This window comes from Phasianus colchicus, chromosome 4 (genome assembly GCF_987193195.1).
Source record: "Phasianus colchicus chromosome 4, bPhaCol1.hap1.1, whole genome shotgun sequence".
In the NCBI taxonomy this organism is placed as follows: Eukaryota; Metazoa; Chordata; class Aves; order Galliformes; family Phasianidae; genus Phasianus; species Phasianus colchicus.
In genome coordinates this window covers 35,147,984-35,169,332 of record NC_143439.1, presented here as the reverse complement: position 1 = coordinate 35,169,332, position 21,349 = coordinate 35,147,984, and the positions used below count along the sequence as shown (strand labels likewise).

At 38.4% G+C, this 21,349-nt stretch overlaps 2 protein-coding genes across 16 annotated transcripts in view; both read left to right on the top strand.

The window, feature by feature from the left end:
• BLTP1 (bridge-like lipid transfer protein family member 1) overlaps positions 1–9,760 on the top strand; it is a 108,557-nt gene extending 98,797 nt beyond the window's left edge. For 8 of the 11 annotated variants that reach the window (XM_031596854.2, XM_031596851.2, XM_031596848.2 and 5 more), the window contains 12 exons: positions 947–1,084; positions 1,474–1,734; positions 2,770–2,920; positions 3,244–3,401; positions 3,891–4,083; positions 4,265–4,482; positions 5,064–5,315; positions 5,769–5,972; positions 6,860–7,054; positions 7,556–7,690; positions 8,624–8,789; positions 9,064–9,759. In XM_031596854.2, coding sequence (XP_031452714.2) covers positions 947–1,084; positions 1,474–1,734; positions 2,770–2,920; positions 3,244–3,401; positions 3,891–4,083; positions 4,265–4,482; positions 5,064–5,315; positions 5,769–5,972; positions 6,860–7,054; positions 7,556–7,690; positions 8,624–8,789; positions 9,064–9,280 — 2,288 coding nt within the window. In that variant the 3' untranslated portion in view covers positions 9,281–9,759. Of the gene's footprint in view, positions 1–946; positions 1,085–1,473; positions 1,735–2,769; positions 2,921–3,243; positions 3,402–3,890; positions 4,084–4,264; positions 4,483–5,063; positions 5,316–5,768; positions 5,973–6,859; positions 7,055–7,555; positions 7,691–8,623; positions 8,790–9,063 lie in introns of all 11 variants that reach the window. The other 3 variants (XM_031596856.2, XM_031596850.2, XM_090139165.1) reach the window with 2 other exon arrangements.
• A 197-nt stretch (positions 9,761–9,957) lies between these two features.
• ADAD1 (adenosine deaminase domain containing 1) overlaps positions 9,958–21,349 on the top strand; it is a 70,946-nt gene continuing 59,554 nt past the window's right edge. For 2 of the 5 annotated variants that reach the window (XM_090139173.1, XM_090139172.1), the window contains exons 1-11: positions 9,958–10,349; positions 10,561–10,728; positions 12,499–12,666; positions 13,200–13,268; positions 13,778–13,903; positions 15,391–15,514; positions 15,720–15,890; positions 16,959–17,185; positions 18,577–18,814; positions 19,292–19,424; positions 20,317–20,444. In XM_090139173.1, coding sequence (XP_089995299.1) covers positions 10,169–10,349; positions 10,561–10,728; positions 12,499–12,666; positions 13,200–13,268; positions 13,778–13,903; positions 15,391–15,514; positions 15,720–15,890; positions 16,959–17,185; positions 18,577–18,814; positions 19,292–19,424; positions 20,317–20,430 — 1,719 coding nt within the window. In that variant the 5' untranslated portion in view covers positions 9,958–10,168 and the 3' untranslated portion in view covers positions 20,431–20,444. Of the gene's footprint in view, positions 10,350–10,560; positions 10,729–10,862; positions 11,390–12,498; positions 12,667–13,199; positions 13,269–13,777; positions 13,904–15,390; positions 15,515–15,719; positions 15,891–16,958; positions 17,186–18,576; positions 18,815–19,291; positions 19,425–20,316; positions 20,469–21,349 lie in introns of those variants that run through there. The other 3 variants (XM_090139174.1, XM_090139171.1, XM_090139176.1) reach the window with 3 other exon arrangements.

Sequence of the window (21,349 nt, the reverse complement as noted above, 5' to 3'; positions counted from 1 at the left end):
ATTTGTAGCTGATTCATCTCTTCACACATTCTATAACGTAACTGAACTTAATGCTAAATTGGTTCCCAGAGTTGGTTTTCCATTGGTCCTCATTGGCTAACCCCTAACCTCCTGTTTTCATAGTCCCCTCTTTAGAAGAAGGTCTTTCAGAGCACTGTTTTGTTACCTGAATAAGTCAAAATCTTTTACAGATGCTCATCTTTTTTTTCCTTTATGAGAATTAGAAATATTCAAACTACTTTCCCATACAGAAAAATCAAAGTGAACTATATAATGCAATTAAGTGTAGTATTACAGAGATGGTACACCATGCACTTTAAATATGACAGCAAAGTCGATCTCCTGTATCACAAGCTGCCTTCTTCATGATTTTGTTTTACTATAATGTTTGCCATGTGTGGTTATCTTAATTCTGACTGCAGGGCTACACATCAATGTGGTGATGTAGTTCTGCAGTCTCTGTTCATTTGCTGGCAGTGAAATATCACCACCTTGCCTGTTAGTGCCTACAAAGCTGCAGTGAGACCTGAATACCTAAAAATTCAAAAGAATCTTGATGTTTTCATGATTTTATTTTTCCCCACTGCACACAGGATCCTTAGTGGTCAGACACAGTGCTGTGGTTGTGATTAATCTGCTATTAAAGCCCTCAGATGTGGAGTCTCAGAGGCAAATGCAACACAAGTAGGACCTAACTACATTTATATACGTAGGCTTCATCTTCTCTTTAAGAAATATGTGTGTATCTAATGCTGTACTAGGATATATCACAATGCCTCAAGAAAACTGCAGGTTTTAGTAACTGCTTTTTATTACAGCACAAGCTATACTGCTGGGGTAGAGAGGTATTTGATGATTTTGCAGACCTGTTAATTAATTAGATGTGGTTACCAAAACCTGTTACTAATGAGATTTTACAGTGTTGTATGCATGCCTTATTTTTCAGCTGTCTGTGACATAGGATCTGCATCTTTTAAATACGATATGCGTCGACTCAGTGAGATTTTAGCCTTCCCAAGGGCGTGGTACAGGAGAAGCATTGCTAGACGACTTTTCCTGGGTGATCAAACCATAAATCTGCCAGGTAGGATACTGCTGCCTATCACAGAAAACCTTCTTGTGCAAGAGGTTAGGAAGTGTATAAGCATATATTACATGTTTTTACTATTATATATGTGACGAGATACAAATGTAGAAATAGAAATGTATTGTAACTCACTCTGTATGCAGGCACTCCAGAAAAATTTAATTAAAAGATTCTAGAAATAAAAAAATTGAGAGTTTCAAAGTATTAATTTAATTTGGAGCTAATAATAGTTAAAACATTAAGTAAGCTTTAGTTATGAGAAATGAAGCTTTTTTTTTAAACTCTGCGAACACTACTTAGTATGTGGGAGAATATTGTTCAAAAAAAACCAAAATAATTTTGTTGCCATTCATGTACTCCTTTTTTTTTTTTTTTCTTTTCTCCAGTAGCATCAGGTCCTGGAACACCAGATTCAATTGAAGGAGTCAGCCAACATCTTTCTCCTGAATCATCACGGAAAGCGTACTGCAGGACATGGGAGCAACCCTGCCAGTCTGCTTCATTTACACACATGGCACAGTCACCTAATGTTTTTAATGAACATAATGCAAACAGTAGCATGTCACCAGGGACAGCAGCTCATAACTTAAAGTCTCCAGCTGTTACAAGATCCAGAAGTGTGTCTGATTCTTCAGTGCCTCAGAGAGGTTAGTAGACTATATTTTCTTCACTGCTTTTTGTTTCGTTTTTCAAGTATTTTCATTAGTTGAATTAAAAAGATATTGTTAAAACAGCACAGAAAATAGTGATACTCTTTTCTACTGTGCCCAGGAGTGAAAGGTCGATGGCTTACAGCAAGGAAAATGTCTGAAACAGATGACAGTAGTCTGAGAAACTGTGTTATGATATGATACATTTGCTATTGCTTTTACTAGGGCAGAAGTTATCATCGTTATTAGATGAGTTTTCCAGCTTAGTTTGATTGCATTGTCATCTTGGCCCTTTCTTCTCATCCAAGCAATAACCCCAGAGGTCTAATAGGGTTTTTATATAGGAAATAAAGTAACTTTTAATTTCTTTTACTACAGATTTTGTTGTGTCTTACTGCAGTGTTACCACTGCCTGCCAGGAATGTTTATGGAATTAGAGACAAGAGATTTAGAAGTACAGTGGTTATTGTATTCCAGGAAAAGTGTCTGTGAGAAGAGATGACAGATATTTTTTTTTTTTCCTATTTAGAAGAGAAGATATTAGTTTTTATGGTAAAACAGCTGAAAAAACAATATAAGACTGATCAAATGGCTTGTTCAAAAGAAATTTTGCAGGAAACTGTTGTCTATTTAAGAGTATCTTTAGATTTTTGTGAGAAGAGTGAGAACCCTAATTCTTGAAATCCTAAGTTGACATTGTACCAATGAGCACTACATGAATATTCTAATACTAATAATTTCTTTTAAAAAAAACACAACAATTAAAGAGTGAAAAACATACTCTTGCATGCCTGATGGCAAATTTAAAATCTTTTCTCTTAAGGTTATTAGTAAAACTAAATGTATAAAATACTTTCATTTCTCTGACAGCTAAAACAATGTGTAATGCAGATCCTCAAGTTCTCACTTATCCTCATTTGTAGTTTTGTGGTGCCCCTTAAGTGTGGCGTTTGTCTGTCTTTTTGTAATATCTTTCAATGTTTATATTCTGCCACTTTTTGTGACTTAAGTTTTGCTTACTTTCTTATTTAGATGCACTCTCAAAAACATCAACTCCATTTAATAAATCAAATAAGGCTGGAAGCCCCCAAGGAACACCATGGGAAACACTGGTTGTATTTGCTATGAACCTGAAGCAATTAAATGTCCAAATGAATATGAGCAACGTAATGGGCAATACCACGTGAGTATAAAACAAGATATAAGTGTGATTTAGCAGACAGTGTTGTTTTAGGGACACACACGCACACAAAAAAAGAAAAAAAACCACCACTGACCACTAAGAGCCTGTTGTTTTCTGACTTTAATTCCCTAACTTTTTCAGTTTTGAAAGGTGAAGCAACCCCTTGTGAATGCTGGTAGAGTAGATACTTAATCATGAAGATGCATTTGCTTAATCCATGTTATTTACTTCTTTGCAGTAAATCATATTCCATTTTTCTTTTGACAGAGAAAGTTGTTGTCTGTTTTCTGGAAAACTGTTGTCTATTTATACTTCTGTTCTAGGTGGACCACGAGTGGTTTGAAAAGCCAAGGTCGTTTGTCTGTGGGCAGTAGCAGAGATCGAGAAATTAGCATGTCTGTTGGTTTGGGAAGATCACAGCTGGATTCTAGAGGTGGAGTTGTTGGCGGTACCATAGATGTTAATACCCTGGAGATGGTGGGTAAGTTGGAAAGCTGCCTGATACTAGTATATGCTCTGAACAACAGTCCTGTAAAGCTAAAACAGTTCCCCTTTTTTGTAAACTTAGCAGCATATTACAACTTTGCATTCTTATTTGTGTCTTCTCATTATGAAAAACACTTTGAACTGAAGGAATAGCTTCCTAATTGGGGGTGGATTTGCTATTAGTGTTGCCCTAAAGTTATACTAAGGAGGTGTGCAATTCTTTAGCCTCCTTCAGCTGTCTGGACAGATGGCAACCAAAAAGATTTGACAGCATTTCAGCTCTTCCCAAGCACTTACAATCTAGGAAATGGAAAAGTGGTTTGGAAAGAGTCTGTGTGTTCTAGGTCTCCCAGTGCATCAGGAAGAAACCAGTGTTTTCTCAGTCTCACTGTATCATGAGGATTGCATAAGGTTGGTATTGCTAGAAAAACAAATCTTCTTACCTTTAATGCTGTGTTTCTGTGCTGCTTTCATTCTATTGTAGCTCATATTTCTGAGCACCCAAACCAACAGCCCAGTCATAAAATTCAGATTACCATGGGTTCTACTGAAGCACGTGTTGACTATATGGGTTCCAGTATCCTAATGGGAATCTTCAGTAATGCAGATCTTAAACTACAGGATGAATGGAAAATTAACCTATATAATGCTTTGGACTCAAGCATCTCTGATAAAAGGTAATACTGCTTGCTGATTTTCAAGTTTATAATACTTGATAATGTCAAATTCTCTCTCTATAGATTCTGTCCAGTATTGATAACTAAAATCATAAGTTTGCTAGAAATCAAAGAATCCTGTTTTTTATTTTCAGTAGGAAATTGGTTAACTGTACATGTTCTTGCTGTTTTTAATACCTAGTGAGATATTTGTCCATGGGGACTTGAAATGGGATATCTTCCAAGTGATGATTTCAAGATCGACTACTCCAGATCTAATAAAAATAGGAATGAAACTCCAGGAGTTCTTCACTCAACAGTTTGACACAAGCAAACGAGCACTGTCTACCTGGGGACCCGTTCCTTATCTGCCTCCCAAGACAGTGGTCAACAACTTGGAGAGAAGCTCACATGAGCAATGTAAGTAGTACCAAAAAGTAGTGTACTTTATAACTTGGATGTTTTAATTGTGAGAATCAATCTGAGAAACTTCATGTGTACAAGTATATCTACTTGACTTAAAATAATATCTTCAGTAGATTTGTCCTATAAATGGAGGCTTGCAATAACCTTTCAATGAAGCACATAAATATCCGAAGTATCCTAATATACATGGGGTACAAGAATGAACTAAACTATGTTATTTTCAGGATTTTCTTAAAAATGTGTATTTTTTGTTAAAAATATTTTTGCAGTTTGAAAACTGCAAGTTTACGAAGTCTACTTCATAAGAAAGAATTCTACTTTCAGTAGCTGTGGAAGTGTGGTGCTATTCTTTTCTATTAATCTTGAGCTGAAGCCATTTTTTATCTGAACACAAGTATGCTTGTTCTGGTATTCATAAGCTACAACCATCTCAGATGGCGAAGATGATACAATGTGCTCATTGAAATTACCCATGGTGTCTCTATTTTGAATAAAATATGTAACTATGGCAGCAAATTTCCTGTGTCTTTCTCTTTATTGAAGTTTGTTTTTGTTATTGCATTTTTTGTTTTTAGTATTAGATGCAGCCCATCATCGTCATTGGCCAGGAGTTCTGAAGGTGGTGTCTGGATGCCATATATCCTTATTTCAGATGCCATTGCCAGAAGATGGAATGCAGTTTGGAGGATCCATGAGCTTGCATGGAAACCATATGACTCTGGCTTGTTTCCATGGGCCGAATTTCCGTTCAAAATCTTGGGCCTTATTTCACCTTGAAGAACCCAATATTGCATTTTGGACGGAAGCACAGAAAGTTTGGGAAGATGGTAATTTAAACCATTTCCTCATCTCTTCATATCTTTTAAATGAACTTTTGAAGAATATACTGACATGTCAGAATAATTTAAAAAAACAAACCCAAGTATATTATTATATAATCGAAGTGTATGAGTGTGCATAGGAAGGGGACTGATTGTCTTGTTAATTGCATGTCTGCATTGATGCAGCCTTTCATTTCTACATAATGAATTTTGAATATCTTACTATTTATTTGTCTTCATGTTGGGAAATTTTTACTATCTGTAGATAAGGAGGATTTAAATCTTTTTGTTGTTTGTAAGCGTAGCACAGATTTTTGATGCAATTGGATTAGTAATTATTTCTGGTAGATACCTGTGCAAGGGAGAGGAAAAATCCCACTACCCTTACTAAGTTGGTGTGTTTTTCTTTTCCATTTCTCTTTTCCCTCCTGTTCTGTATCCATCACACCTTCGATGCAGGTACTAGTGAACATTCTACATACATCGTGCAAACCCTAGACTTTCATTTAGGCCATAACACTATGGTCACCAAGCCATGTGGAGCACTCGAAAGCCCCATGGCGACAATCACAAAAATAACAAGGCGCCGCCATGAAAACCCTCCACATGGAGTTGCCAGTGTGAAAGAGTGGTTCAATTATGTTACAGCCACAAGGAATGAAGGTAAGTTTCATATCAATTACATTTTGGGATTGGTTTGCTTGTCAGTCAATGCAGATTGTGTTAAATTTCAAGGGATCTAAGGAGAAGAGAGCTTGAATGGAAGCTTTTCTTCTACAGACTGTTAAAGCAAAGTGTGGAATAACAGATTATGCTTTATAGTCAGAAATACCAGTTTATAGTTTCTTAAAAAATACTTTAAAGTTATTGAAAATATATTGTTAATTGTTTTTACATAGCCCTATTTTGCTACATCCAGACTATTTAAGTACATCAACAGTGACTTTAGATTGTTTGATTTTTCTGGGGGGCTGGTTAATGAATAATATGAACAACAGTTTTAATGTGAAGTAGTAACCTTTCTTAACATTTTGTCTTGTCACAAATTTTAATAACTGAAAAAATAACCAATATAATTAATGTTGCATGTATGCTATAACGAAAGTATCATGACAAAGTTGGATACCTGTTTTGATAGTGGTTTTTATATCAGTGCTGCTTCAGTGAATTTAGGTGTCACTTGCATCCATAAGAAACATTTATTTTCAGAGTAAGCCCTGTCTTATTTTCTAACACAGATGGCATGCTTTGAATCCATTGTCTGTATTTCACTTAACTGAAAATTCATTGTTAGAACAGAGTTGTGATAAGGTGGTCAGATGAATAAAACTTGGACTTTAACCATCCAAATAAATGTTTCTATGTTACAGTACTGACATATGTTTCCTCCCCTCTTCTTTATTAGAAGTTGTTGGTTTTTTTTTTTTCAGTATATGAAATTGCCAGTATTAAATTTTGTGAAATTTTGCCATTATTTGCATTGACAGAACTGGTTTGTTTTTGTTTTTTTTAATGTTACTGAATTAAGGTATTTGCCATTGTCCTTGTAGAGTTAAACTTACTTCGAAATGTTGACGCTAATAACCCAGAGAGCAGCACAACTGTGAAAAGCTCAAGCTTGCTGAGTGGTTTCAGAGGTGGTTCTAGTTACAATCATGAAACTGAAACCATCTTTGCACTGCCAAGGATGCAGCTGGATTTTAAATCTATTCATGTCCAAGAGCCCCAAGAGCCTTCATTACAAGGTATATTAAAAACAATTTGCCTTCCTTGATCTAAAGCTGTTTCTCATAAATAAGGGGTTAAATACAAAAATACTGTGCTGATAAGAGGATTTTTTCTAGAAATTACAGCAGCTATATGCAGTAAAGGACACGTTTTTGTAATGAAATGCAGAGGGAATTCTGATGAGGAAGTGAAAACCTAGTCCTGATACTGGTTGCTTTTAAAACAAAGAAACAAACAAGCAGAAAAAACCCATTTGCTAAGAAATGAATATGAACATTACAGCTAGGCTGGCTGTTCTGAGGAAGTTGGTTTATAAGTTAGAAAAGGCCTTTACTGAAAAAGGAAATAGGAGAGAGGAACCTAAATGTCATGCTCCTATTTTCAAAATATTGTTTGCAGACTACAAATGGAATAGGGGGAAATGCCTGCTCAGTATGGGATCATTTGTACTAAAATTCAGTATACTTTTATGCAGTATGTACTTAAAATGTATTAATGTTATTTCAATCTGATTGTAGATACAAGCGTTAAACCAAAGGTGGAATGCAGTGTGGTAACTGAATTTACAGACCACATCTGTGTAACTATGGATGCTGAATTGATCATGTTTCTGCATGACTTGGTGTCGGCTTATCTAAAAGAAAAAGAAAAAGGTAAGCTGTTGGTATCTGAGGTAACACTAGTCAGACAATTACATACTGATTGACAATAAATATTTTTGAGATCTGAAATCTGGGCTTAGTGCTATGAGATGATAGCTACTTCTTTCAATTGCTCATAAATGAAATTTAACTTTACATTAACCAAATTCTTTTGTTCTGTTTTTTGGGAGGGGAGTTTAAAGCCAAGAGGTGTTCTAGCACCTAGCAAAAAGTGCAGCGTTGCATGGGAATCATTTCAGCTGACTTTAAGTCCTAGAGAACTAGAAGCAGAGCAGTTGCATACAGATGGTACAAATAGCATACTGCCATGTCTCTGCTGTTCAGGGCACTCTGCTCCTGTTATCCAAAGTATTTCTAAATTCAATCCTAATTCAGATATGTGCATCTATTTTATTCGTTGTGCTGTTTGGAGGGGGAAAGGGCTGCTGTTCCTTTTCTATGTTCTAGGATTTAAACTCAGGGAAGAGCTGGGTTCAGGTTTCCTTCATGCCCTTGGGCAAAGATGAATTTTAATTACTTTCCCTCATCATCTTCCTGCTCAGAGTATGCTGTCAATAAAAAAAAAATTAAAAACTAAGTATGTGTTCACATGTAGCCTATGGGATGCAATATGCTTTGTTGTGTGCCATGATGAGTTTGAAAGAAATACTCTGTATATGGATGGGTTGGGTGGCAGAGGAAACAATTCCACATTCCTGTACCATCCACTAATGTTTAAGTTTTCCTTATATGTTTTATTTGTGCTTTGTTGAAACCAGAACTGTTGCTAGAAATTGAGAAGTTTTTACAAAACAATGTGAAACACGAGCTGGTTTTCTCTTGTTGGCAATGCGCTCCGGAGTTTCTTTTAAGATGTATGAGGCTTCACATGAGATGCTCAAGCTGACTGGTTGCTTTTTTCTTCTGCCCCTCTCCCTTTTGTAGCTATTTTTCCTCCTCGCATTTTGGCTTCTCGTCCAGGGCAGAAAAACTCTGCTGGTGTACTTGAGGACAGCTCCACAGAGAGAGAAGCAGAGGAAAGCATTACTTACACTACAGTTGACTGGAGAGAATTTATCTGCAATACTTGGCATTTGGAGCCCACACTCAGGTAACAAGCAGACTTACCTGTAATCTCTTTGTCTATGCATTTTATTTATGGGTACTGTCCTTCACACCACAAGTGTTTCCAAGCTGCTATGGATCAATTACATAGATGCTATAATAGTTTTATCTTTGGCTATTAGTGCTGGTCTGGAAGGTGAGATGCACATGAATTATAAATGCAGGTAGTTCCAGAAAGCTAGTTGTGATCTATACCTGAGACTGAATCCACCTACTATTGTTTTTCTTGGATTTATTTATTTATTTATTTTATTTTAAAGATTGATATCCTGGACTGGGAGGAAAATTGACCCCGTTGGTGTTGACTACATCCTCCAAAAACTGGGCTTCCACCACGCCAGGACTACCATCCCCAAGTGGCTGCAGCGTGGGGTGATGGATCCTTTGGACAAGGTTCTGTCCGTTCTGATAAAGAAACTCGGTACTGCACTACAGGATGAAAAGGAAAAGAAAGGAAAAGACAAAGAGGAGTACTGAACAATAATGTGACAACCACCATTCCGTTTGATTTTTATCAAAGTGTTTTATTACAAGGTTTATATATGGTTTAAAGAGAAACCTAACAGCATTTTGCTACTCTATTTAGAGCTTACATTGTGAGTAACTGTTTACTGTGGTACTTGATACCATTCTGTATTGGAAGTATTGCATGGTTACGACCGATGTATATTCTGTGAAGGAACACCCGAACACTGGCAGTCGCTTCTCGGCACCCACTGGTTTATTCTGTGCAATATGATTCCTGCATCTTCAAAATATTGCAGATTTACTGTGAATTTTATTAAACTTCTTTTGCCATAACACAGCCCCTTTGTTGATGTGACTGGTAATTGAGTTGTCAATGTAGACTTGTGTAAATTTATATATATATATAACTTATGAAACTGTGATCGCCTTAGTGCTAAAAATCTTTAAGTTTATTACACTTGTAATAAAATTTAACTATTGTACAGGGTTTTGGTTTTTTTGTTCAACTTCTTTGATTAAAAAAGTGTTTTAAGTGTAACTTTGCATCCCGTCTCATTTAAGGCGGTTACCCCGCTGTCGACGAGAGCGCCTATCGCCTCGCCGCTCCCAACAGCCGCCTCCCCATTTCGGGCCGCGGCTGCGCGCTGTGGGCGCCGCCCTGCCCGCTGGGACGCGGAGCCGCTCCTCGCGCCGCAGCCGTTGAGCGCCAAAACGAGGCCCGGCCCTTCTTCCTCGCGCCTGGGCACGCGGCGGGCGGCCGTGAGGTGCTGCCTGCTCGCTGCTCGAGCTACCCTTGCGCCGGCCGTGGTGGTGAGGTCCGTGTGCCGGAGCTTCCCGGCCCGCAGGGTCTTTAGCGTCTGACACCGTTCCTGTTGAGCTCCGTCAGGTTGATCGGGGATGGCCGCCAGCAGCGACAGCGTGCGGAGGGCTGGGACGGCCGCCTGTGAGCCCGCGGAGGAGAAGGCTGTGCTGCTGCAGGCTCCCGCCCGGCTGCTGAGCCCCGCGGCTGTCAGGCACGGGCTCGCGCCTTCCCAGGGCCAGCACGGACCGGGTGCCCTGAAGACGAGAGAAAACCCAGGTATAGCTTTCAGCTCGTTCGTTGGGACTGGCTGTGTAAACGAGCTGTTAGTGCCTCTGAAGGAAACTTGTGTAGCTTTGGCGCTGCTGGGTTTCCTTGTCGGTGCGTTTTCTCTAGCGCCGAGAGCTGTCTACAAAACATTTCTTGTAGCCAAACCGTTGAAGAGAGCGTTCCGTTTTTCCTTTATGTTTAGTCCTTGTTCTCATTGCAGCGATGTCTTTGCCTCGCCCGGCCCCAGAGCTAGCGGTGGTGCAGGACGGGTGGCTGGCAGAGCTCGTTGCGGGGTACCAGAAGGGCGCAGTGAACCCAGTGTCAGCCCTGCACCGCTTTGCACAAAGGTACGGCATGCAGCTTGATTTCAAAGAGACCGGTGTGGCAGGTAAATGCTTCTTTCTTTATATATTCTTTATATGTTTGAGATTATTTCAATTTCTTGGGCTAGCATTGATGCCGCTAACATAAGTTATTTATTTATTTTTTAATGTTGGTTGCACTCCCCTCACATGAGCGTTTTTTTCCCTGGGAAGCGATTGCCTTTCTCATTCTTGTGGCTGCTTGCTGCCCTTTCGGAGCTGTTGTGCTTTGGTCAGAATCTGCTTCTAGCTTCCTGACTGAGCTTCCTCATGACTGCCGTGTTCCCAGTTTTGTGTGTTGTTTTTTCTTCCTGTAGAAGCAGTTGTTCTCCTTTGGGGTGCAGCGTTTGTTTGCTGCCCTGGAACTTTTTTTATTTTGTATTTTGTCCAGGGGGCAGAGTCAGGAAACCTGAGCATTCCTGCGATACCTCTGTAAGAGAAGTTGTCCTTTTCCCTGGTGGTCTTTCCTCTTACATTCATTCCAGCTTGGGCTGCGTTCTGAGCAGGGCTGCATATAATGTTCTGAGCGAGTTTTCTGTGCAGTAGCCTGAATGTCTGCTCACCTCAATGGTCTTGCATGATGTGGGCAAAACTTTTGCTCGTTTGTGTTAGGATTTATCAGCTGATGATTTGGAGGAGGGCCAGCCCTGTTTTTCATGAGGAATTCCCTTATTCTGCTGAAGAGCTGTAAGTTGAATCAGATGTAGTATGCTGTTGTGTTCCAGTTTCTGTCTGCGAGTCTAAATCTTTTCATTTAAAACTTAGTACAAAAATTGTGTGTTGTGGCTAAATAGCAGTCTTTTTCCTCATTTCAGGTGTTTCAGTGTTCCCTTTATAAAGCAGAGGTTCTGTATTTGCAAGTTACCTGACAACTTTCCTGTTATTGTTTTTTCTGTTGCTTTTTTTCACCCTGATATAGTTCTTTTTTAATATTTATCCCTCTCATACCATGTGGTAGGTGTGCCTCTTTGTTACATTACCATAGGGCTTCTTCCTCATTATTTTAGTATTAAGATGAATATTACTTAACATGCATCTATTTCTGGGATTTTTGTCCCAACTCTATTTTGTTTTTCTTGTTCTCAAATCTTCAGAAAGGTGACAGGAGAGGTCTGGATAGGGGTAAGCTCTTTTCTCCCAGTCTTTACTGCTGTTATGGAGGTTTCTCACAGTTGCCCTAGTAGAAGTTTTCTATGAATGCAGGCTGGATGACTTAACAAGGTACCTCATCAGTATGGGAAAGCTAGCCATTTGAGAGATTGAAGGCTCTGCTCTGTAAATATATTTTGATCTGCTCTTTTATTAAGCTATTTTATCTTGCTCTCTGTAGGCATAAGATTACTTTTTTTAAATGCATGTCTTCTCTGAAATGCAAATAATTAATAAACTTCTTTGGTTGCATCCAATTTCTTCCCTTGCTGAGCATAGTTCTGTCACAGGTTGCCTTGCTTTAATTAAAGAGGGCTTTTGTTGCCCTGTCAGTCATTGTTTGTCCGATGAGCTGACAATGGTGGGTTGCTTGCCCTACTTACTGACACTTGGAACTGGTGTGGTGGTTTTGCCAGGCAATTTGGAAAATGTGGTGTTTTGTTAATACTTGTTAGAGCTGGAAGAGAGCTTTATGAGAAGTATAGTGAATGAATACTGTCAGGATACTTGTGGAGGTGAAAGGTATTTTGTTATAATCATCTTTCTGTCTTGTACTGATGTTTGAAATAAATCTAAGTGCATAAAGCTATGGAAAAGAATACGTTATTTAGTGTTACTAATCATGATTTTCTTTTTCTCCTTAAAAGGGCATGCCATAAGTTCTTATTTTGGCATTAGTGCTGTGTTGGATGGTGTTTACTACAAGACAGGATTGGGAAGAAGCAAGAAGGAGTCTAAGCAGAGTGCAGCTAAATTGGCTCTTGATGAGCTACTGAAGTTGGAGTATATGGTGGTACCAGCTTCTGGAAAGTCAAGTAAATATTCAAGCAGTACTTGAGCAGAACTTGAAAAGACTTGCTTAGAGCTTTTCTACCTAAAATCCCTGTGTAGCTTTGTGAAATGCTTTGGTGTCACAACCTCTGTCAGTTTTGAGTCCTTTTGCCAGTTATTTGTTGTTTAGTTTTGAAATTCTTTGTCTCCTCTATACTATGAGTTGCATCAGAGTTGTATGCACAGAAGGGAGAATTGCAGAAGGAATTAATTCATCTGTTGCACTTGATTTACTAATTGCTTGATTACAGCAGTATCAAGTTGTTCCCTGAGTATGTTTGAATTTCTATAATTATGTTCTCGGCTTTGTGTTACTACTTGCAAAAGAATGAAGTTACCATAATGTTTACCTTTATTTAAGGATTGTTGCTTAAATAGTTCCATTCTTATAAGGGCTTCAGAAAAAAATCTCTCATTCTTAAAGAATTAGAAGGTTAAATGTTCTGAAAATAGTGTTTGATCTGTGTTTTGAAATTTGTATTGTTGATGCCTATTGGAAGTTGTCTTGAATCCTCAGGTCCTCCCCGTATTCTGGTTGAGCCTGAAACTCCAGCAAGCTCTATTGATGTTTCAAGGATCAGTTTTGGTAAGGAGTTGTTTATCTGTGTGATCTGAATCTATAAAGAAAATATTTTGTTTTTGTTTAATACTTCTTTTAAAACGCTTTGTGGTCTGTATGTGGGTTCTGTTATTTTATACATGTTGTCTTCACAGAATGATGGAAGAATTGGTCACTTAAGTAGCACATGGACAAGTGCTGACAGACACAACTCAAGTGAATTTCATGAACTAAAATCTTGAATCAGGGATAGGAACGGATAAAGCCTTGCTGTCCTTCTTTGAAGTATCATGTCTGGTATATGATAAACTTTATCCATGTTCCTAGTTTACCATGAATAGTAAAACCATTAAGTGTTAGCAGTATTCTTGTCTTTCATTTATTCACATCCATCCTTGTAATTGTCAGAGGCACAAGTATATGTTGGTGCTAGTGCTTTTACCATGTCTGTAAATTTATTATCTGCTCAGTGCTTGATGCTGCCTGTTTTTCCCTCTGCACATTTGTGTCCTGCTGGCTTCTAATGTTCTGTTTAGAAGGACGACACCATATATATCAGAAATTTTTGCAGACGGTTGAAGGAGTATTTAACAGCCTGACTGCTGAAAATCCTGAGTACCAAAGCTGTGGAGGTTCACTGGCAGCCTTCATCATTGAGAAAGGCAAGTCAGTTTTGATGCAGGATACTGGGGCTTGAGCAGTCTAGCCTGTATTCCCTAGGAGCCTTGATTCAATGTGTTTCTGACCTTGCACGTAAACAGTAGCTGTTCTTTGACATACTCTTTATTGTTGGCTTCATTGTAAATATTCATTGTGTTTCAATGTGCTGTCTTAAAGAGGAATCGGACTAGAATCTCGATTGGAAAAGGCCTCTAAGATCATCCAATCTGAACGACCATCACCACCAGTATTTCCCACTAACCCATGTCCCTCAGTACAACATCTAAATGTTCCTTGAAACCTCTGGGAACGGTGATTCCACCACCTCCCTGGCCAGACTGTGCCAGGGATTGACAACTGAATAAGTTGAATAAGTATTTCCTAACATCCAACCCCCATCTTGCCAAAACCTCCTTTCAGGCAGTTGTAGAGAGCTATAAAGTCACCCCTGAGCCTCCTCTTCTCCAGACTAAATAATCCCAGCTCCCTCAGCTGCTCCTTCTAAGAGTTGTTCTCCAGAACTCTCACCATCTTTGTTTCCCTTCTCTGGACGCACTGCAGGACCTCAGTATCTTTCTTGTTGTAAGGGGCCCAAAACAATGCAGTACTCGAGGTGCGGCCTCACTAGTGCTGAGTACAGAGGTATGATTACTTCCCCGCTCCTGCTGGCAATGCTCTAATACGAGCCAGGATGCCATTGGCCAACTGGGCACACTGCTGGCTCATGTTCAGCTGAGTATTGACCAACACCCCCAGGTCCATTTCCTCTACGCAGTCTTCCTACTGCCCTGCTTCAAGCCTGTAGCATTGCCTGGGGCTGTTTTGGCCAAAGTGCAGGCCAGCACTTGGTCTTGTTGATCTTCATCCCATTTGCTTCAGCTCAGCAGTCCAGCCTGTCCAGATCATTCAATAGGACCTTCCTTTCCCCAGGCAGATAAACACTTCCTGGCAGCTTGGTGTCATCTGCAAACTTACCAAGGGTGCACTCAGTGCCCTCATCCAAGTCATCCATAAAGATATTGAACAGGACAGGCCCCAGTACTGACCCCTGAGGAGCACCATTCATGACTGGTTGCCAGCCAGATTGGTGCATTGGTGTAGATGCACTTGAGCTGAGCCCTTTGCCCTCTCCACCCCTGCAGTCCTACATTGTTCCCCTAGGCTCATCTCTGGCAGGTCTGGTTTTATCCCCTCTCCCCTTCCTATCTCATTTAAAGCCTTCTCTACGAGCCCTGCCAGCTCCTGGGCTGGGATTTGTTTCCCCCTTTGAGACAGGTGAGACCCATCTGCATGTATCAGGCCAGGAGCAGAGTAAATTGCCCCACGGTTAAAGGAAACCGATGTTCTTGCACCAGTAAAGCCATATAGAACAGTAATCCCTACTCTGTCTCAGTTGTTTGGTCTTTATTTTGGTACTTACTGTTTAATTTAACTTTGTGTTTTGACTGACTGACCATTGTGTTTTATTGCATGTGTGTTTTCTTCTTAGGTGGAGAGCATAAAGTCGTAGCTCTAGGAACAGGAGACTGTAATTACAGCAATGATTATTCACCTGAGGGAAGAGTGGTGCACGACAGCCATGCCATTGTTACTGCACGGCGTTCTCTTCTCCGGTGAGATTCTGCGTACAAGTTGTTACTGCTACTTCTGTAGCCAGTTCTTAGTTTTACTTTTTTGAGAGTAAATACAAATACATTTGCATTTATTTAGTGTGTCCCTTTGAGATTATTTTTGAGTCAGTGTAAATGAAATGTGAATGTTCACGTGTTTTTAAACAATTTAGTATCTCTTACACCTGTTGTCACTGCTTCATTTTAGATATTTTTATCGACATCTTTTGCTGTTCTATAATGAAAATCCAGCACACAGAGAGCAATCCCTGTTTTGCACAGCACCTGACTCGAAGCTGCTTACCCTAAAGCGGAATATAAATATCTATCTCTATATGAGTCAGCTGCCAAAAGGATCTGCTCAGATAAAAACACAGTTGTAAGTACCCAGGTATTCTCAGAGGTATTGTAATGGAAAGTTAATTGGTTTCGGTGATCACCATGAGTGTGAAAAATGCGTTGTTGCATGTTTAAAATAGTGGGGAAGCCTCTGCTGAATTTTTTCATATTTTGAAAGCATTAGTGTACAGAGTGGTGGTGGTAAGCATAACGTGTTGGTACACAAAACTTGTATGTGGGTTGTGATTTCAGAATGTTATTTTATTACGGATTATCTAGTTATCTATTAACCTCTACTCTGAGATGGTGTTAGTTTCCACATTGAGGAAGCAAATGTGGTGACAATGTCATCCTTTACACCACAGGGCTAGGCTGTAGTCTTGAATTGTGTATGCTATGGAAAGTGTACAGAGTTGTTCTGCTTCGTTGGAGGATGGGAAGAGGTAATGAGCAAGACTTGATGAGGCAAATAGACTCCTCTGCTTGCCTCCATTCTTTCTAGCTTTTGTTACGTTCTTGAAATTTTAATAGTTTTGAGATTTAACTGAAGCAGTCGATTTATCCAACTTGTTTTGAGCAGTATTACTTTGTTCTCTCAATAGTGGTATGGAGGTTTGCCTCTTTCAAACTTTTGCAGTCAAACTTCTTCACGTGTCCAAGGCAGCTCAATTCTTTCATACTGTGTTTTGGTGTTCAGAAAACAGTTTGCAGGCTGGAAGTCGCAGCCAGTTCATCCCCAGTCGTGCTGACTGGGGGAGCCTTTCCCACTAGAATTGCTGAAGGTTTTAGGTATTATTTTTTCTGTATCAAAGCCCGTTCTGAGAAAGTAGTAGTTAATGAAACTGGATGCAGTTTGCCAGCTACTTCATAGTGGTTGATTGATCACGTTTTTTTTTTTTTTCTTTTTGTCTGGTCTGGTCAAAGAGACGAACTCTGAGAAATGCTTTCTTCTGATACAGCAGGTTGGCTTATGTATCAAGTGAGTTAATTTAAGGATAGGTTTTTAGAGGGAAGTTACTTACTTAGAAGTGATTGTGGAGAAAAAGCACTTTATAATAATTTTTGAGTACTTTCCTCACTGAGATTTCTTTTTTTTGTCTTACTTTAGATGTCTTAATCCACATTCTCTAACTGCTTGCCAAGCTGCTGAAGAACTGTGTCTCCATGTCGCTATAGAAGGCAAGGTTTATCTTTCTCTTTCTTGTCCTTCTAAAACTGTGAGAGTAATAAGTATGTCAGCTAGTGACAAGTTAACAAAATGGGAAGTGGTTGGCGTTCAGGGAGCGCTGCTGAGTTACTTCATTGAACCAGTGTATATCAACACTATTCTTGTAGGTAAGCCTGATAAACTTCAGTCTTTTATCTGTGTTTTCATCTTCAAGTTTGATTATATTTTATAATAAAATTAAAATGGTGAACTGAATGAAGTTGTTTGGTTTCCAAAGAACTGCAGAATGTTTTGTTTTCACTTACTTTGGAATTGTCCTAATGTAAAACTGTCTCATTTTTTTGTCATTGTGTTTTTATTTAGCTATTGTTTTATAATAGATAAAATGTTTAATACTGAGAAAGTACCACATACCTTAGATGTGATGAATGTGATGAATGCTGTGTTAGCTATTTGGTCACATGTGGTGACTTCAGGGTGACAGTGTACTCGGCTAGTGGTAGAAATGAGTAGTTGTGGAAAAACTTTCCTAATACAACTGAAAACACCAAAATGCTCAGTTTTGCCCCAGGGAAGCTTAACAGCTCTATGAGAGTGTCTTGGAGTCTTGATGGTTGGTTTTTTTTTTCCTTTTTTTTTTTTTAAACACTTGGTTTTCACTAGTTTCTATTGGTCATTGTAAATAGATGTCCTGTTCTGGAACAGAAATTATCAAGGTGATAATAAGTTCTCAGGGTTTTGTAGCATTCAAAGAGGCAGTACTGCTGTCAAGAGTACGCATTTCTTTGTGTGATGGAATTAGTAAGTATTATCTTCAAGATTTTAATCTCTGTGCACTTGTATTATGAGGCTTAGTACACAAGTCTCTGAACTCCCCAGACATTGAAGCTGTGGCACAGAACAACTGCCTGATGAGTGTAAGGAAGTTTGGGCACTCTTACTTAAAAGAAAGTGATACAAGAGCTTCTCAGGTTCACTCAAGTGTTGTTCAAAGTAAATAGTAATAAATCTATAATGTTAAATAAAAGAGTAACATATTATATGAATACTCCTTGAAGATGCTCAGGACCGAAGTGTGTTTATTTGGTAGATATTTTATGATTATTCCTTGAGAAGCAACAAAAATTAAGTTCGTTTAAGCAGTCAATGAAAGTGTGTAATGAAGATCTGCAGCTTGATAGTTTCTGGTGTAAAAGCCTGAGAACTTTTCTTGAGTAAGATATGTTTCAGTATGGACAAATATTGAGTAAATTCACTAGGGTGTTTACTAATCTAGAACATCAAAGTTCTGTTTTAATGGTGTCCCAGTGAAAAGTTACAGAGTAGTTACCACTTTGGAAAGGAGATGTCCAATGAAAATAACAGTCTTCTGAAAGAAAAAAAGACCTCAAGTTTTGCAAAACAAAAATACTGGAACTGATTTTTCAAGTGAAATCTTTTTGGAGGAAAAAAATGAATGTTCCAATGACCAATGGAAACAGATGGGTTCTTGGCTGCTTTATTGATTTATTTTTTGTTTGTTGATATAATTACATATGACTGGCTTTGTTTTTACTAGGAAATGGAAATTGCAGGAGTTTGAAGGGGTTAGAAATAGCTATAAGACAACGGATTGACGATGCGCTCACATCAAAGCTTCCAGTGCTTTACGTGGTCAACAGATCATTTACTTACTTGGTGAACACCGTACAACCAATTCAAGTGAATGTGAAACAGAGGTCTCTTAGTTTGAATTGGATGTTGTCAGATGTGCAGCTGGAGGTTGTGGATGGGCTAAATGGAAAAGTCACTGAAAGGTCAGATTTCTTTTCTTTGTTCCTTACATTGAAAATGCTTAGCCTTGTCATTCTGTGCATTTGAATATTCAGCTTTTAATCTACACGTAAAGGCTACAGTATAATCCAATTGAGAGGGATTCTTGTGTTAAATGTATGCATCCTGTATTTAGACACAGTTTTAGAGATCTTTCAGTGACATACCAAAATATGAAATAATGTATCATGTGTTCTAGTGAATGCTTTACTTTTCAAAATATGTGCTACCAAACACTTCAGATGAATTTCAGTTTGAAAACTGTTCATGGTCATCTTATTTTATAATTCTCTCAGCTGCTGACTTGTGTCAGCTTTGCTCATTCAGAGCAGAAGCAACATTATGTGATTAAATTCGCAAAGCACTGGGGCAAAAAAACCCACCCTGTAACAATCAAAGCAATATGCCTGTAATGTATTTCTTACTGAGATTTACTGTGCTCTTTGTTATTTTACTTATAGTTCGCCATTCAAAAGTGGCTCTTCCATGGCAAGCCGCCTTTGTAAGGCAGCAATGCTGAGTCGTTTCAAGTGCCTTGCTGGGCGAGCAAAACGAACTGATCTGCTTCAAGTCGCTACGTACCATGAAGCTAAGGTAAGCTGCAAAAGGAGAAGAAATAAAGGAGGTCTCTTAATGGCTGCTCTCAAAACCAGTTCAGTTGGCTGCAGTGACTTTCTGTATTGCTTCCTAGATTTGCATGAGCAGCTGGATTCCATTATTGCCTTGTAATTTTTACCTGGGCACCTCTGAAATCGCTGTTTTCAAGTAAAATCAATCCACTGTATCAGTCTTGACACGCTTCCTATTAAAATCTTCTATACTTTGGCTCAGGATAGAAAGACTAAACATTTTTCTCACAGTGAGGCTAGTTTCATACTGGAAAATCCTTGTTTCTTTTTTTTTGAAAATCACAGCTTTATATTCAATTTGTAGGTAGAATATCTACATAGGTAGATAATTTTTCTACCTATGAATTGGTAGTATTCAATGAAGTATTTTTGTGGAAGAATTGAGAATTTCATATTAAACTTTTTGAAAGCTTTATTTTTCTTTTCAGAATATTCTGCAAGTGGGTTTTTTGCACATGTGCTGGTTTTTTTCTAATAAAGATTTTTTTTAAACTACTTAAAGCAGAATGGCTTGTTAATTGACTGCTTGTTCACATATACTTAGATTTGCATTGGACGACATTGACTTGTTTTCTGTCTTTAAAGATGTTATTGGATCTGAAGAGATGTTGCAAAACATACATATTGTATTTAACTGAGGAGTTCTCCCATTCCAATAAATGATTGAATGTACAAAAATAGTATGTTTTTAGATTCTATAATGTTTTCCATCCAGCATTGAACAGAACTATAAAATTTGTAGGCTTTGCTTTCAGCAAGGCTTGTTCTTATGCATATTATATGATGGCATTAAAGAATGCAGATCACTGTAACCATTATAGTTGAGATCTTTCAAGATTCTACCTTTTCTCTTTCAGGTCAAGTCTAATTTGTATCAGGAAGCTAAAAAGTTGCTGCACAGCTACTTAGAGCAACATGGTTATGGGTCCTGGATTGTGAAGTCTCCACATATTGAACAGTTCACTGAATGATTGCAAGATGGATTGTATGTGGAGTCCATTTTCTTTTGGTAAAATGAGATACTAATTAGTAGAAAGTTTAGCTGTTGGTAAAATGTTTAACTGCTGGGTTCATGTTCGCAGTGAGAAAATTGTTGAGCATATGTGTCCAACCTTCTAGTTTTATAATTGTGGCCCACTTTTTTTTTTCTTGTTTAATAAAAAATGAAGCTTTGTTACTTGCATTTACTATGTTATGTATCCTACATGCAACACAAGAAAGTTGATTTTTTCACTCTGTGGCCCAGGTGAGATAAAAGGTTGGACACCCACTACATGTTGTAGAGCTTCCTACTGTCAACTTAATTATAGTTATTAAACTGACTGTAACAGTGAAGTTTTTTTTCACAGATAGGAGTATGTAGCATCATTGCATGTCTGTTTTGTTTTAACTTCCAGCATCACCTCATTCCCTCCCCATGCTATGGAGTCTCTTACGTGCTAAAGTTCCTGTTAGTTGACTGTGCCTCAAACTTTTCGTATGCCTTTTCATAACTATCTTTTTTGGGAGGAAATCAGTAAAAGTATGACTTCTTTAATAAATAGATAATTATTCCTGTGTGAATATTACTTTTGGAAAGCAGTATTGACTATCTGTGCTTTACCTGTATGTGTCTTCTGTTGGATATGATTTTTGTTTAGCATGGATTCATCACGTGGCTTATAATTCACTACATACTGTTTGTGGTCTTTGTACTTCAAAAAGTGAAACTGAATTATCAAGCTGTTACTCAGTTGTTTTGTGACAAGCAGTCTCTTCACTAGTGAGTTTAAATCGTCTTAAAGATTTCAAAGTAAATAAAAATAGTATGATGTAGAAGTCACCAGTAACAAGGTTCCTTCGGTTTTTGGAGCTCCCTTAACAGCAATTGTAGATTAGTTGGACACCTTC